This window comes from Aspergillus tanneri, assembly GCF_003426965.1.
Source record: "Aspergillus tanneri strain NIH1004 chromosome Unknown AapTan_4_pilon_pilon_pilon, whole genome shotgun sequence".
Taxonomy (NCBI): domain Eukaryota; kingdom Fungi; phylum Ascomycota; class Eurotiomycetes; order Eurotiales; family Aspergillaceae; genus Aspergillus; species Aspergillus tanneri.
Window position 1 is genome coordinate 738,575 of NW_022984631.1, and position 15,114 is coordinate 753,688.

Below are 15,114 nucleotides of genomic sequence, written 5' to 3' on the forward strand. Positions count from 1 at the left end.
ATTTGACTGAATTGAGTTGGTTGGGCTCTTCATGATTAATGTATTCTTGATGATTCTTTTTGTTGTATGCTTCGTGGGTGTTTCACTTTGGAGGGGGGGTTTTTACCCCGATCTAGTCACATGATTCTGGTCCCCTGTTAGGGACCTACCATATTCGGTATGGTCACGTGGCCTCTCTTAGTCACCCATCTAGATAGTCAGCTCGCCTGAGCCCCTTGAATTCAGAGAATTGTGCCTCGCGAACAGGTTATAAGACCCTCTATATCTTCCTTTTAGAGCTGATATTACGTGGTTTTAAACCACCTGTTTTGTCTATTCAATTGCCTCCCGAGGAATTGATAATAACTTCAATTAAAATGGGCCCGAAGAGGGAAAAGCGCCTGCTAGGGATGAATCTCCATACTGTACACCTGGCCCATCCTCTCCTGCGATAATAAGACCACTACCACGAGATACTGCGTCGGAGGAGGAAGAGGATGATCGCATGGAATACGTGTCAAGGGATCAATTTAGGGATCTCCAAGCGCAGCTGCAGAATCAACAAACTCAAATGCAGCAAATAATAGAGCTAATTCAACGCAGTCAATCGCCCCTTTCAAGTACGCCTACTCCAAATCCGAAGCCCATATCAACAGCTCTACCGCCACCAAGCGAGGATGACGCCGGCCGCGCGAGTATAATACAAGCAGTCAGCGCCATGCGGAAGGATGTTGGTCGAAAGCTTCAACATAAACCAAGATCTCTAAAGATCTCCAATTTCGCCGATTGGAAAGAGGATCTACTTAAAGACGCCCGTATTATAAACGCGGAGTCGATTTTAATTAACAAGGAGCTCAATCCACCACATGACAGTGAGGAGCTCAATTCAGCAATTTGGCAGATGAAGAATGAAGCTTTGGCTATCCGAATCTACCAGTTAATGTCGCGAGAAGTGCAGGATCGCCTAGGTGAGATAGATATCTCGAAGGCAGCTGCATTATATATACGAATCTATGAGGCGATAGGTCAGACGAAGGCCCAGGAGCGCTATGACCTAGTGCGAGAAATTATCGATATCGAATTACATGATGGCGATTATTTGGCGTACGAGAGCAAGCTTTCAACGCTCCAGGCACGCGCGAAACGCCTCCATGTGACTGTGGATAATATATTTCATAATATCCACTATATTCGCCTACGCAATTGGCAATCGAATTTTATAACGAATAAGCTTGATCCATTCCTTGCCTCAGGGGCAGGAAATCAACCGATTAAGAATACCGATCTAGTTGAGATTGACATAGTTAAAATTGCAACAGTCTAATACGCACCGTTCAAAGACTTCTGGATCAAATCAACAATCTGATGGCACCAAAAGAAGCAGGATAACGAGTCGGACTCTACCTCTTCTAAAGATGCGAAATTGTCTTGCAGTTATTACAGACGACATTCTCTCACGAGGATATGCTGGTATCAGAATCCCGGGCAATTCTCTATAAAGCAACCCAGCGTTTCTAACAATAACAGTATAGGGCTACAAAAGGTGATCCTGCATATGCACCACCACCGAAGCCCTCGGCCTCTGCGAATTATGTTGCGGAATCAAGCACGCAACTACCTGAATGGTATGTGGATACATGCGCATCGTACCACATGACCCCCAGACAAGACGTCTTTTCAAGTACGAAATTCTACCGACTGGTATGCCTAATATTGGCGGATCCTTAGGTGGACAAAAGCCTCCCCTGCTGAGGGAACGGCCCGAATAACGTTTAATAATGTTACCCTTAATATACCAGAGGTGCGCCACGTACCTGGTTTGTTAGCAAATTTGTTGAGTTACGCGTAGCTCCTAAAGGCAGGTTTTAAACCATCGATCCCAGAGGACGCGTACACCAGTATTGTTTTTACCAACGAGAATGGCTTGACTATCACTGTAGTCCCTTCGACGACGAACTGTTATAAGATTAACAGTGTGATATATAAGACATCTCGACCAAAGGAATTAGCTCTTGCGGCTATAGCCTCTAAAGCACCTCAGGTGGCTACTATAATCCAATGGCATGACGATTAGCGCACCTAATTACCCCGACATTTTGCGATTATCTCGTACGCCTGGCAGTCAGATTAAGGTTTCCGATCCCCAATCTCGGCCCTTTTGCGATATCTGCCATGCGGCGAATCAGAAACGCAGCCAATCTCATACCTTGGCAAAACGTGCCACGAGACCTCTTCAACGCATTTTTATTAATATTGCGGGTGGAGGTAATACTCTGTCTGAACGCTATAAGCAGCTTAATGACCCTGCTTCTCGTACGGGTTCTCGCTATTATATGCTGATAACAGACGACGCAACACGGTATTAGTGGATTATATTTCTTAAAGATAAAAAGCTCGTCCATCAACATCTCGAATAATGGCTTAGCCACATGAAAAACCAAGGCTTTCAACCGCCTGCGTTCGTGCATTGCGATAACAAATTTGTGACTGAGGAAATGACAAAATGGACGAATAAAAGTGGTGTGAAGTTAGAGCCAACTAATCCTTATTCCCCATGGCAGAATGGACCAGGCGAACGCGCTAATTAGATTATTATCAAGCGTACGCACGTGATTCTGCATGATTCTGGATTACTATATCAGCTCTGGCAGGACGCTATGCAACACGCAGTCTATATCACAAACAATGTCCCTACGTCTACTACGCTGTACGCAGATTACTTAGTTCCAGGGGGTATCTACCAATCCAGATATTCAACCATCGCAACATGTTATACCGCATTCCGCATTTTTTAACAAGCATCCGCAGATTGCTCACATTCGTCCCTTTGGTTGTTGTGTTTGGTATTATAACGACCCAGGATATCAAGATTTCAACAAGATTGTTAGCCGCGGCGCTCCAGGTGTTTACATCGGCAGTGATTCTTCAACCAATCATAAGGTCTACGTCAAAGAGACAAACAAGGTTATTCGGACTGGCCATGTTTCATTCAACGAACAGGCTCAGAGGGAACAGCCTACAGAAAAACCGATTAATTCTACCGTACCTCCGGACCCTGAACATCTCGCGCAGGAAGCGCTGCATCTCATGGGGATTCTCCCGCGGAGGATAACGGACAATCTGACTGGGTTCGACCTGCTAAAGGCTTTGCTCCATTCGCAGGATTTACCCCTACTTCGCCTGCTTCTGCTGAGGCAAATCGGCCCCCGATTCCAAATACTTGGCAGGAAGCAATGAAATCACCTGATAAAGATAGATGGTTAGCAGCTTGCGAGCTTGAAGCTTCCCGTCTTGACGAAATTAAGGCATGGGATTTGATTGATAAGCAATCTATGCCTAAAGGCTTGAAGCCTATCCCTGGCCGTTGGGTTTTAGCATTAAAGACCTTAATGACAGCACTTTTAAATACAAGGCACGTTGGGTTATTCGTGGTAACTTGGTTAAGCAAGATCCTTATTTTGGGGAGACATATTCGCCAGTGGTTTATCCCTAAACGATTAATATCCTATTCGCGGTTGCAGCTTATCGCAAATAGTATATCGCTCAGGCGGACGCGGTGCAGGCGTTTCTTAATGGTAAAGTTAATATGCCAATATATATGCGCTAACCAACCGGCTTCTAAAAGGGTGATCCTGACACCATGGTTTGCAAGCTGAATAACGCCCTGTACAGTCTCGCGCCTTCCGCATGTATATGGTACGACCGTCTCCGCAGTGATCTTGAAGCTTTGGACTTTAAAACAAGCGACTACAACCCAGGCCTATGGATTCACCAATCTCGCAAGAATCTCTATGTGACTGCTCATGTAGATGATTTTGCTATTATTGCCGCGCTTAAAGCAGACGCAGAATAGCTTCTAAGCGCAATGCAGCGAAAATTCGCGATTAAAGAGACAGCTCACCTCAAGCATTTCCTCGGCATGGAGATTACTCAATCTGATAGTTAGATTAAGCTTATGCAGACCTCTTATATTGATAATCTCGTTGCTTCGGCAGGGCTAGCAGATGCCCATCCAGTCTCTTTACCTGCAGATCCGGGTTTAGTTATCGATGACGACCCCGATCCCACTGTAAACGAGGAATATAATCGACTCACGGGTAGTTTTCAATGGCTTGCCTCAAGAACCCGTCCAGATATTGCGCGTATCGCGAGCTTGCTAGCGCAGTTCAACAAGGCCCCTACCAGAAAGGCATTCGGAGCGGCCAAACACTTAATTCAATATTTGAAAGGATCTTGTACGCGGGGTATCACCTTTCGCATGTCAAATGGACCCCTACCGCAACCACTGGTTTATACCGATTCGGACTGGGGAGGTCCTTATCATAATCGTTGGTCAGTATCAGGCTATATCGTACTTTTAGCCGGTGCCCCGATATTATGGCGATCTGCCAAACAAACATCCATTGCCTTATCATCCAATGAGGCAGAATATATGGCGGCGTCGGACGCAGCTCGGGAAACTCAATGGCTTCGTCGCCTACTTAACAAAATGGAGATCTACACTGCGCCTTTAGACCCCATTGCATTCCACGTTGATAACAAAGGTTGCAAGGATCTCATTAGTTCAACGGTCACCACCAAGCGCTCTAAGCATATTGATATTCGGTATCATTATACGCGCGAGCTCGCGGCGGACCGCATTATTAACATTCGGCTATGCCCTAGTAAGGAGAACGCTGCGGATGGCCTCACTAAATTGCTTCGATCCGAAGGATTCACGGCTTTTCTCGATAATATAGGTTTAGCTTAGTTTTTGGCTTTTTGGCTTTTTTGCTTTACACGCGATTCTGTATGTAATGGTGCTGGGTGAGCACGCTTCGGCCAAGGGGGTGTTAGGGACCTACCATATTCGGTATGGTCACGTGGCCTCTCTTAGTCACCCATCTAGATAGTCAGCTCGCCTGAGCCCCTTGAATTCAGAGAATTGTGCCTCGCGAACATCCCCCACGGCCATACCGTACCTAATCACTCACCGCCCGCTATCACTCAACGCCCAATTTCATCTACACACCGACTTTTTAGATAGACCACAGCACCATTAAAATGGGCTCAATTGAAGAAGCAATTGCAGATATAGAATCCCTGAATCCAGGTGAAAAGATTAATTATGCAAAATTTGCCAAAAAGCATGGTGTTAACCGGTCAACACTGTCAAGACATCACCGCGGTATACAGAGCTCTCGCAAAGTAGAGTGTGAAAATCGGCAAGTTCTTAACAACCAGCAGTTAAAAGAGCTTATTAAATGGATCAATAATCTTACTGAGCGTGGCTTACCACTATCTTTATCAATGTTGCGAAACTTTGTGAAGGAAATTACTGGAACTAAGCCTGGAGTATGCTGGCCAAACTGCTTTTTAAAAAGATATAAAGATTAGCTTATTTCTTGCTACACTACTAGGATTGATTCTTCACGCAAGCGGGCTAATTCTGTATATAAATATGCACTATATTTCGAACTTATAGCCAGAAAGATTGAGGAATATAAGATTCAGCCTGAAGATATGTACAATATGGATGAGAAAGGATTTCTTATTAGTGTACTATCAAAAGGTAAAAAAATCTTTTCACGGCAATTATATAAACAGGGAGGACTCAAGCAACGCCTGCAGGATAGAAATAAAGAGTGGATTACTACAATTACTTGTATTTGCGCGGATGGAACAACTCTTTCCCCTGGTCTTATATACCAGGCTGTCTCCGGGAAAATTCAAGATACATGGCTTCAGGATTTTAATCCTAACATCCACCACTGCTTCTTTACATCATCACCTAGTGGCTGGACACAAATGATGACCTGGGATACGCATGGCTTACTACTTTATTTAATCGCGAAACAAAAGCAAAGGCACGAAGGCGTTGGCGTCTTCTAATTTTTAATGGCCACAGCTCCCATATTACTATAAAGTTTATTAACTTCTGTGATGCTAATAGAATCCTTCTAGCTATCTATCCACCTCATTCAACGCACAGTTTGCAGCCTCTTAATATCAGCCTTTTCAGTCCTCTTTCTTATGCATATAATAATGAACTGGAGCAATTTATGCATGAATATCAAGGATTAAGCTATATTACAAAGCGGGATTTCTTCAGACTCTTTTGGCCAAGCTGGAATAAGGCTTTTTCAATCACAAATATCAACAGTGCATGAAATCTGTTGGTTTGCATCTTGGATCCAGAATTGTTTTGGCCGTTTTACCAGAAAGAAGAAGAAAGACCCTCTTCCAGCGAGCCTCACAATCTTTTTAAGGGCAGAAGACTGGCGTCGCATTGAAAAGCTTCTTAAAAAAGTTGTTTCTGATATTTACCCCAAAGATATCTAAAACTAAATAATTTAATACTGCATCTTTCTACGGAGAATATTCTTCTTAAACTGCAGAATTTAGGATGAAAAAGGCTCTACAGAATAAGAGAAGAGGCACAGCTGAAAACCTACAGCTTTAATTAGCTCCAGAAGATGGTAATGCATCTTTAAGCCAAAAAGTTCAACAGCACGCAATTCAAGCGGAGAAGGAAGAAGCTACACGGCTCGCTAAGGCTGCTAAAGAGGAGGATAAGATACGCCGGCAGCAGGAGAAAAGAGAAACAACGCTTGTTAAGAACGAAAGAGAATAAGGGCCATTAATAAAAGTGTGCAGATGCGGGAAGCAGAGGAAAAAAAATGAAAGAAAGAGAAGGCCGCAAAACAAGCGCTATACAACTTCAAAATAACATAACAGGCTAATAAAGATAGAAGAAGGCCACAGGGCCTGCTCAGCAAAGAAAAGGAAGATATTAATAAAAAAAGGTGGAGAAGTGGAAGAGGCACCTATTGCTGTAAATAGGCATGGAAGGCAAATACGGCTTCCCAGCGATTCCGCAACACCAAAAATTAGCTATGTAGCTTCGTTATATATTATACTCTGCTCCACAAAATATATAATATTTGATCATTTCGTTGTGGCAGTATAGCTTCATTTTTACACTCTGGTTGACCTGAAAATTGGGCGTTGAGTGATATCGGGCGGTGAGTGATTGGGTACGGTATTATTTGAAAAAAATTTAACCAAAATCTGAATGAACTCTATGCTATATACATAATGAAGAGGAGTTAGCTTCACTGGTATATTTATAATAGTGGTTGAGATATTAAGGTCCTAGAAAGTTCCATTTAATACGGCATACGCGGTGTCTGGCTTGCTTTCGTGTCTGGTTCGCTTTCCAGTTACGTTAGAAGCCATTATTCTGCGGTTCCATAGTACATGTCACTCGCTTCAGGAGGCCAAAGGAACTTCTAGAGGCAACTATTGAAACTGACTGTATTAGACAGCAGCTCTCGACACTAAACAAGGGTAAGGCAGAAAGGCACACGCACTGGTCCAGCCATGTCGCTCGCCTACCCCGCTCGCTCAGAAACTACCGCTACATGTCATTTGGTCCGGCTCCATACATACTGTAGTAGGTCTTGGGCTCGCGAGCTTTTCGCTGCTTATTCAGGCACTCAGCACGACAGGAAGATCCAGCACAGGTGTCCGTTACATAACGCAGAATGTCAGGGGCGATAACGGCCGAGAAAAGGGCGAGTTCCCGCTCACTTCTCTAGTGGAAACTCGAAAGCCAAATTGCGAAATGTTGGAGGCTTATCACCTCAAGTGCTTCTAACATCTCCATCCATTCCTGGAAAACTTAGCATTCTCCGAACAATACCATCTGGTCAGATATTACGGCGGAAGTATTATAAAATTACGCTGGTTTGCCTAATGTATTCCGACCTGTAAAGCCTAGACCAATCAGTCTGTTTTTGTTGTTTTCCATATATTGGCAGTGGAGATACCTAGAGCTCGTCCACTGGGATAGTTCGAGGCTGTGAGAACCATTGCAACCCCAAAGAAATCGCGGAACAGCATAGTCGAATATATGCTGCGTAGACCTGGAAGGCCAGGCAGGGTTGACCTATTCCTCGCTCGCCCCCTCAAGCAGCAGATTATTCATTATCACTATGGGCTGGGCAATCAATCAGTGTATGCTGACATTCACTCTTCTTCTTATGGCGTAAGGCGCTCATTATTTTACTCCTTCTCCAACGGCCTCTGTGCGCAACGCGTCGCTGCCGGGAATTCCTAAGCTAACTGCATCAATTGGCAGCAATATCTTTCATGAGCTAGTCCGCCATGCTACTTCAAACAGTCAGACTACAACCGACATCTATATATCCTTTGCGCAAGCTAGCATATGCGGTTAAGTCGAAGATGAAGGGCCTGACACAAGTATGTATTGCTGCTGCTTCTTGCAGATTAGGGAGTTTCCACATGAGTGTCCTGTTATAAATTTTAACCAGTAGAGTAGAAGCTCCAGTGAACTGCATATCAAACTACAATTGCGTGTTCCATACTTCAAATGTGAGGTGACCTGGGCTTTGTGGGAGCTGCATTGATAATTATGCAGACTGCAATTTTGCGACTACATGCTATGATAGAGAGGCCATCAGGGCTACTCCATCGCTTGCCTCTATTCCCGATCCGTTCGCTGTACAGTGCTCCGACTCAGCATCCCCCGCCTGCGTTACATTGGCCTATCCCATGAACGAGATCACTAGCTATGTGTGTGGAAGTTCTTTAACCCTTCAGTCAGTAGGGTTTGCGCTTCTTTTTATATCTTCTTTCCCCTGGGCCTCGGTAGTCTCTACAAGGTGGATCGCCGATGATTCGCTTGACCTATTGAGGATTGCGAGAACAGCTATACGCCCGGACAACTGCACATCTGGCTCTTCACAGACTACCCCTCCCACTGGCGCTATTGTTGGTGGAGTGGCTGGCCTGATTATTGTCACTGTGTGGAGTGCCATAACATGGGGGATACAAAACCATTCGTTGCCGAGCTCTCAGCGCCTGTCCTGAGATAATTAAAGTAGATAGACTTGGAAATGAGTAGGCTCTTTGCCCGATCCCGTTTCCATCTTATTTTGGGACCCCATTAGGCGGAACTACATGGTGGCCGGCGGGTGCCGTGGGTAAGTGGCCCTATCGAATAATATATCTCTAGGGAGCATATTGAGCATATTAATTTGCGTGAAGAACTAGGAGAATTAGTAGCTACTACTAAAATTGCATTATCAGTAGAGCCCCAGAATAGTGGCATAGGACATTTCTTGATAGATATCTATCTATCCCAGATAGATGAACCACAGCCTTTTCTTGTGCTGTTGTGTATAATGGTGATTTCAAATATTTCCAGTGTTGGGGCAGAAGCTCCAAGACTTGCTACTGCGGGGAACTCTTTCAAGACGCAGAGCCATGGAGAATCCGACGGAGTGCAACATTGTCTGTTGTCTGATACAACTGCATTGGCGAATATGCGCATAAAAGGTGGGTCTGGTGGCAGTGGCTGGTGGACAGCTGTCCATGTCTGTATTTGTGATTTCCCAGTGGGTGCCTTGCTGTTTGTTGATATTTGGGATGTGATATGTCATTCTCTCCCTAATGTGTATTATTATTCCTTATGATATATACCACGTCAATTGTTCCTTAAGGTGCATGGCGGGGAACGGATCATCCCGTCCACAACAAGATGAGCATGCCAATGACAATTCAGACACGTCACTACCCCTAAGAGGGATCGAATCTGCAAGAGAGACCTTTGATTCTTGTTGCATGGTAGGTCGGGCAAGAATTATAGCCCAAGGTTCCCCTCCACAAGGATTGGACAGCACACAGGATGTCCTTGTTGCTTCTTCTTGCGTCCAGGTTTCATTGCAGGTTTCGCCCAGAACAATACGGAGACTCCGGGAAAAAAAAATAAAAATCCTGGAAACATATTTTCTTCTCCCTGATAATTTACTGCCGATGAATATCATATACCATGTCATCGCCACGAGGTGACGCTCGCTCGACATACAGGCAATCTATCTATCATGTGTGGGCGACGACAACAGCTTCGATATATCCACAGGGCAATAATTCAAGCACCTCGAGCTATGGAGCATGGTCGATCGCTTCCCCATCCATGGGGTATACATGAATGCAACCCCTCAGCTGAAAAAGCACCCCTCATCGGGTACACCATTGCAGATACCTCGTCGAGCATAGCAAGATACAACCATGCAACATGCCGTTCATTGGTGGCATCATCTGCAGCAAGATGAGCGGATACAGGCGGGGCAGCTCCACAACTGTAGCAGATTAATCCCTCCATGATGGATTCGGAGCACCAGTGGTGAAAGAATGATATAAATATCGAAGTGTGGACGGACGAGGTCTGAGCAATTTCTCTCACAGATCTGCCCCGACGACAGGGAACCAAGGATAAAAGAACATCATCATGAACAACCCACCAGGAGACGTCAATCCACATCATGTGGTTAGCTCCTACTTCATCGGCCCTAAGTCCGAGAACATGGGTGACTTTAAAGCCAACATTACAGCGATCCTGGATCTGATCCAGAAGGCCCGTCAAAACTACCAGCCTGGAGACGATGTACCTAATTTCCAGCCACAGTAAACGTGGAAAAAGCTCACATTGACAGGTATTCATCACGGAGGACGTCCGGACGTCTGCTACCTTCCAGAGGATTACCAAAAACTTCCACGAGGCTGTCAAGAAGGCCGCTACACTGCTGGGCAAGCACTCAATCCCCTTCTGGCACCCCCGGTATGAGGGCCATATGTCTACGGACATGACCATGCCCGGTCTACTCGGCTATTTCATGGCCATGATCTACAACCCGAATAATGTCACCGTCGAGGCAAGCCCGTTCACCACCGTCGTCGAGCTGAGAGCGGGAAAGCAACTGTGTGAAATGTTTGGTTATAACACCGACCCCGATCAAACGGAATTGCCATTGTCCTGGGGCCACATAACCTGTGATGGGACAGTGGCTAATCTTGAATCCATCTGGGTTGGTAAGTATCGCCTTTATGAACAACCTCGCCCTGTCTCTTACTGACCCGACCGGAGCCCGCAATCTCAAATTTTATCCCCTGACCCTCTACCAGGCCATGAAGGATGGCCCTCTTGGCTTCATCGCCAACGAATTCCAAGTCACCACCTGCGTCGGAGAGGAGAAGCTCTTCAAAGACCTCGGTGTCTGGGAGCTGCTCAATCTTCGACCTGAGGTTATCCTCGGCATGGGCGATGCTCTGTACAGGCAATTTGGCATCACGTCCAAGTTTCTGGAGGGAGCATTAACGCCGTTCAACATTCAAACGACTGGCAAGGACGAACTGGAGCGCGAATTTGGCATTTCCAAGCCGACCAAATACTTCCTGGCTCAAACCCGGCATTACTCGTGGCCCAAAGGCGGTGGTATGTAGTTCCCCCCACAAGTATAACTGGCGGCTGACTTCAAAAGCTATTGCTGGCATTGGATCCTCCAATATGCAGGGCGTGGAGCTCGACCTGGACGGTCACATTTCCCTCGAGGCCCTCGAACGGGAGCTCAATCGCTGTCTGGAGGAGCGACAGGCTGTGTACGCGGTGGTGGCTATTATTGGATCCACCGAAGAAGGTGAGGTCGATTCACTGTATGACATTCTCGCTATGCGTCGACGATTCCAGGACAAAGGACTGTCGTTCTTGGTGCACGCCGACGCAGCCTGGGGCGGATACTTTGCCAGCATGATTCCCCGGTCCCTGATGGCCCCTGGACGACACAGCAAGATAGGAGACGGAAAGGAAGCGGTGGGTCAAGTGCCGTCGCTGTCCCTGAAGACCGACACCCTCTGGCATATGATTGCCCTTAAGGAGGCCGACTCGATCACGGTAGATCCTCACAAGGCGGGCTACATCCCGTATCCTGCCGGAAGCCTGTGCTATCGCGACGGTCGCATGCGCTTCCTGGTTACCTGGACCAGCCCGTATCTGACACAGGGATCAATGGAGAACATCGGCGTGTACGGTGTGGAGGGCAGCAAGCCCGGCGCCGCCGCCATGTCTGCCTGGCTCTCCAACCAGACCATCGGACTCGATCCAAGGGGGTACGGAATGCTCTTGGGCGAGGCAGCCTTCACCAGTGCACGAGTAAGACCTATCTCTCTATGTATGGGGCTTCATTTGCTGACTGACTCAGCTTTCGGCCTTCTACGCCGCGATGCATCTGCGACAGCCCAAGGATGATGGCAAGCCCTACTATATTATTGTCCCCTTCAACCGGCTGCCAGTCGAAAAGGAGGGGTATGACATCCTGTCCGACGCCATGAACAAACGTCGCGAGTGGATTTGGGACAATGTAATTACCAAAGACAACGATCAAGTCAGCGGCAATCCCGAGGTGATGGGCTGGCTGCGGGAGATTGGCTCGGACCTCAATATTAACGCCTTCGCAATCAACTGGTATCACGCAGACGGTACCCTCAACGACGATCTGGAAGAGGCCAACTACTTGATGAGACGGGTGGTCAATCGCCTGTCCATCACCAGGAGCGGCATGGATCCCAATGCAATCCCACTTTTCCTGACCTCAACCCAGTTCGAGCCCACAATGTACGGCAAATGCGCGCAGAATTTCATGGAGCGACTGCACCTGCGACCCTGCGCCCAGGATCTCTGGGTGCTGCGCAACGTCGTCATGAGTCCCTTCCCCACGGATCGCGGCTTCATCCGAGAGCTCATGCAGGAACTCGAGAAGGTGATTGTCGACGAGGTCAAGAACACCTGTCGCCCGCGAAACAGCCCTTTGGCCAACAAGCTCGAGTTCCTGCTACGGGGCACCGACGAGATTTTCCTGGATTTCCAGACCAGTTTCCATCGCGCCACGCAGCGCCAGCAGATCATCCTGGCGGCGGAGCTGGCGGCGGATGTCCAAAAGAAGTACGTTGACCTGAAGCGCAAATTCCCCAAGCAGGAGATCGGGTTCTTGTCCGATGATGTGCAGCATCTCAAACATATGATGGAGCAAATCGAGCAACAGAGTCAGCCCCCTCCAGTTGTCAAGGGCCGAATCGGTGTCCGCGACGGGGAATCCTACCTCCATGCCATTGAATGCAATGTGAAGATGACACGCATCGTCAAAAGTCGTCCTCTGAACTCGGTGAATCGCGATGACCACTATCCCCGCCACTTCATGCCATTTTACCTGTTCGGCTCTCAGGACGAGCATCATATCTCGCATATGCTGTTGCAGTCGCCCAACGTGAGCCTGTCCGCCAGCAACGTGCAACTACAGGATGCCCTTGCCAGAAAAGTGGCATCCCGCCTGGCGAAGCACGAGGGTCTAATCCTCACCCTGACCGAATACCGCGAGGAGACTATGCATCCCTTCCCGCCGAAGAACGACGACTCAATGCTCATTAGTGACAACTTCTTCTTCCGCGAGGGCCAAACATTCGAGGTGAAGGTGTACGAGGATCCTAAGCCTGACACCGCCAACGGCCCAGGATTGCTGGATGAGCTGCGCACTCCTATCGCTCGTGGAAGGATGACTCTGGGATCGGATGTCCATGTCGACGTGGAGACTCTGAATCGGGACCCGTTCGATGAGCAGGAAGATGACGTCAAGTGGGATTCGGAGTTGGACGAGATAACCAATGTCTTGAATAGTGGTCAGTAGACTGAGATTGAGATGTTGAGTCATGGAGATCAAAGTTACTTCGACACTCCTCTACAGTCACAGTGACTTCAAATGACATTCCACACAAGTTTGAATGAAATTCTTCGCACATATTGTAGCAGATTGTTGCATATTAGGCGGCCTGATTAGTATTCTTTGCGTGTTAGAGGAATCATCAATAAATAAGCTGTCTCTCCTGGTCGAAGATATCCCGGGGACATACTTGTGCTGAATACATTCATCATTGATAAGTAGATAACTCTCGTCCTGTGAGAGCTTATTCTGTTCCGTTCCTGCTCAAATCTTTGCGAGCACCGAACACTCTTGCCTTTCGCTCTGCTCAGTTTCCATCATCCACCGGCAGATACTGGAAACATGAATAAAACCACTCGGCCACAAAAAGCACGACCGCCGAAGGCACCAGGACTGCTCCCTCCTCGTCCTCTCTCCCCTTTCCCCCGTTCCTTTGACTTCAGCGAGTGTTTATCTGCATACATAGGCGTATGAACTGAAAACGTTGCGCTAAGTTTAGTGAAATAGCTAGCGATAATTCAGAGGTTTACCTGGTTAATTGAGACTTTGGCCGCCTTTTCCCGAAGTAATTTTATCAGACGTAGTACAAATCCACCCTCACCAAACAAACAATACGTTAGTAGCACGTCACCCACGAGGGTAGCTTTGAGGATCGTGCGCGGTCAGCCATCAGATTAATATAGTCAGGGCAGCCTAGCATAATAACTGCAGCGCTAATGCGGGGTTCGTGAAAAATACAGCTCCAAGCGGCGTGTGCCCCAAGTGAAATACCGAGAACAATATGCTCCGAGATTTTGCGCTCTGAAGTAGGAAAGATGTATGATGGGATATAGTCAATTAGCAGTGAAGTGTCACGAGCAGTGCCCTCTGCAGTCGGTTAGTTTTGGCCATTTTATTATAAGAGAAAGGATAAGAAGTTGCCGATGGGGCTCCTTTTCCAGATTATTCTAGGCACATACGGATGATAGAGAACATATCCTGCGCATGACGAGGATTACCTTCTCCCCAGGTCCTATTCGCGAGAGAGTCGATCAACCGCGTACCGTGGTTTCTCTGATCAAATGAAACTGCAATTACACCCTTGGTTTGACCAGAACTGGCACGTTCATCCCGACTCCGACCATTCCATCCTCTGAGGATCGCCGCGGCAATTAAGCTCATTCGCTCCTGGCATGCCAATCTGGGGTGCAAAAGCCAGACGCATGCTACATTTGATGCTTGCAGAGGAAGTTCTTCTAAACCATAGACAGTGGTAAGAATTCCCGCAATAGTGTATGTCTTTTTGGAGAACACTGCAGAAGGTGGCGTGGCTTGGTCACCAACGCATTTCAAATGCTCTGCCATTTCGATGTTGGGTTGTCTAATAAAGTGGCAACTTAGCGTAAGTCATACGAAGTCGCTTTCAAAGCTCAAATATACGGCCTCGATGTGGCTATGTGAAGCACAGAATGAACGGACCCAGGGTCTTGGAGAGTGGAGGACCGTACAAGTTCAATGCTGGAGCACACGTTGGTGCTGGATTTTTATTATGGAACGCGACTTACCAATTTCCGGTCAGAGTCGCGAATGCGGCTCGACTTCC

At 47.2% G+C, this 15,114-nt stretch overlaps 3 protein-coding genes across 3 annotated transcripts; 2 read left to right on the forward strand and 1 right to left on the reverse strand.

The window, feature by feature from the left end:
* Window positions 1-484: 484 nt before the first annotated feature.
* ATNIH1004_005458 (uncharacterized protein) lies at window positions 485-3,216 on the forward strand (the record flags this gene model as incomplete). Its single annotated transcript, XM_033570112.1, has 4 exons — window positions 485-947; window positions 1,005-1,132; window positions 1,507-1,680; window positions 2,788-3,216. The coding sequence occupies 4 exons, from the start codon at window positions 485-487 to the stop codon at window positions 3,214-3,216; spliced, it is 1,194 nt and encodes a 397-aa protein (XP_033426144.1).
* A 7,057-nt stretch (window positions 3,217-10,273) lies between these two features.
* ATNIH1004_005459 (pyridoxal phosphate-dependent decarboxylase family protein) lies at window positions 10,274-13,499 on the forward strand (the record flags this gene model as incomplete). The annotated part of the gene is made up of 5 exons (XM_033570113.1): window positions 10,274-10,429; window positions 10,479-10,854; window positions 10,910-11,257; window positions 11,304-11,971; window positions 12,021-13,499. The coding sequence occupies 5 exons, from the start codon at window positions 10,274-10,276 to the stop codon at window positions 13,497-13,499; spliced, it is 3,027 nt and encodes a 1,008-aa protein (XP_033426145.1).
* A 649-nt stretch (window positions 13,500-14,148) lies between these two features.
* ATNIH1004_005460 (uncharacterized protein) lies at window positions 14,149-14,876 on the reverse strand (the record flags this gene model as incomplete). Its single annotated transcript, XM_033570114.1, has 2 exons — window positions 14,149-14,399; window positions 14,492-14,876. 2 exons carry the CDS (start codon window positions 14,874-14,876, stop codon window positions 14,149-14,151), a joined length of 636 nt encoding a protein of 211 aa, XP_033426146.1.
* Window positions 14,877-15,114: the final 238 nt, after the last annotated feature.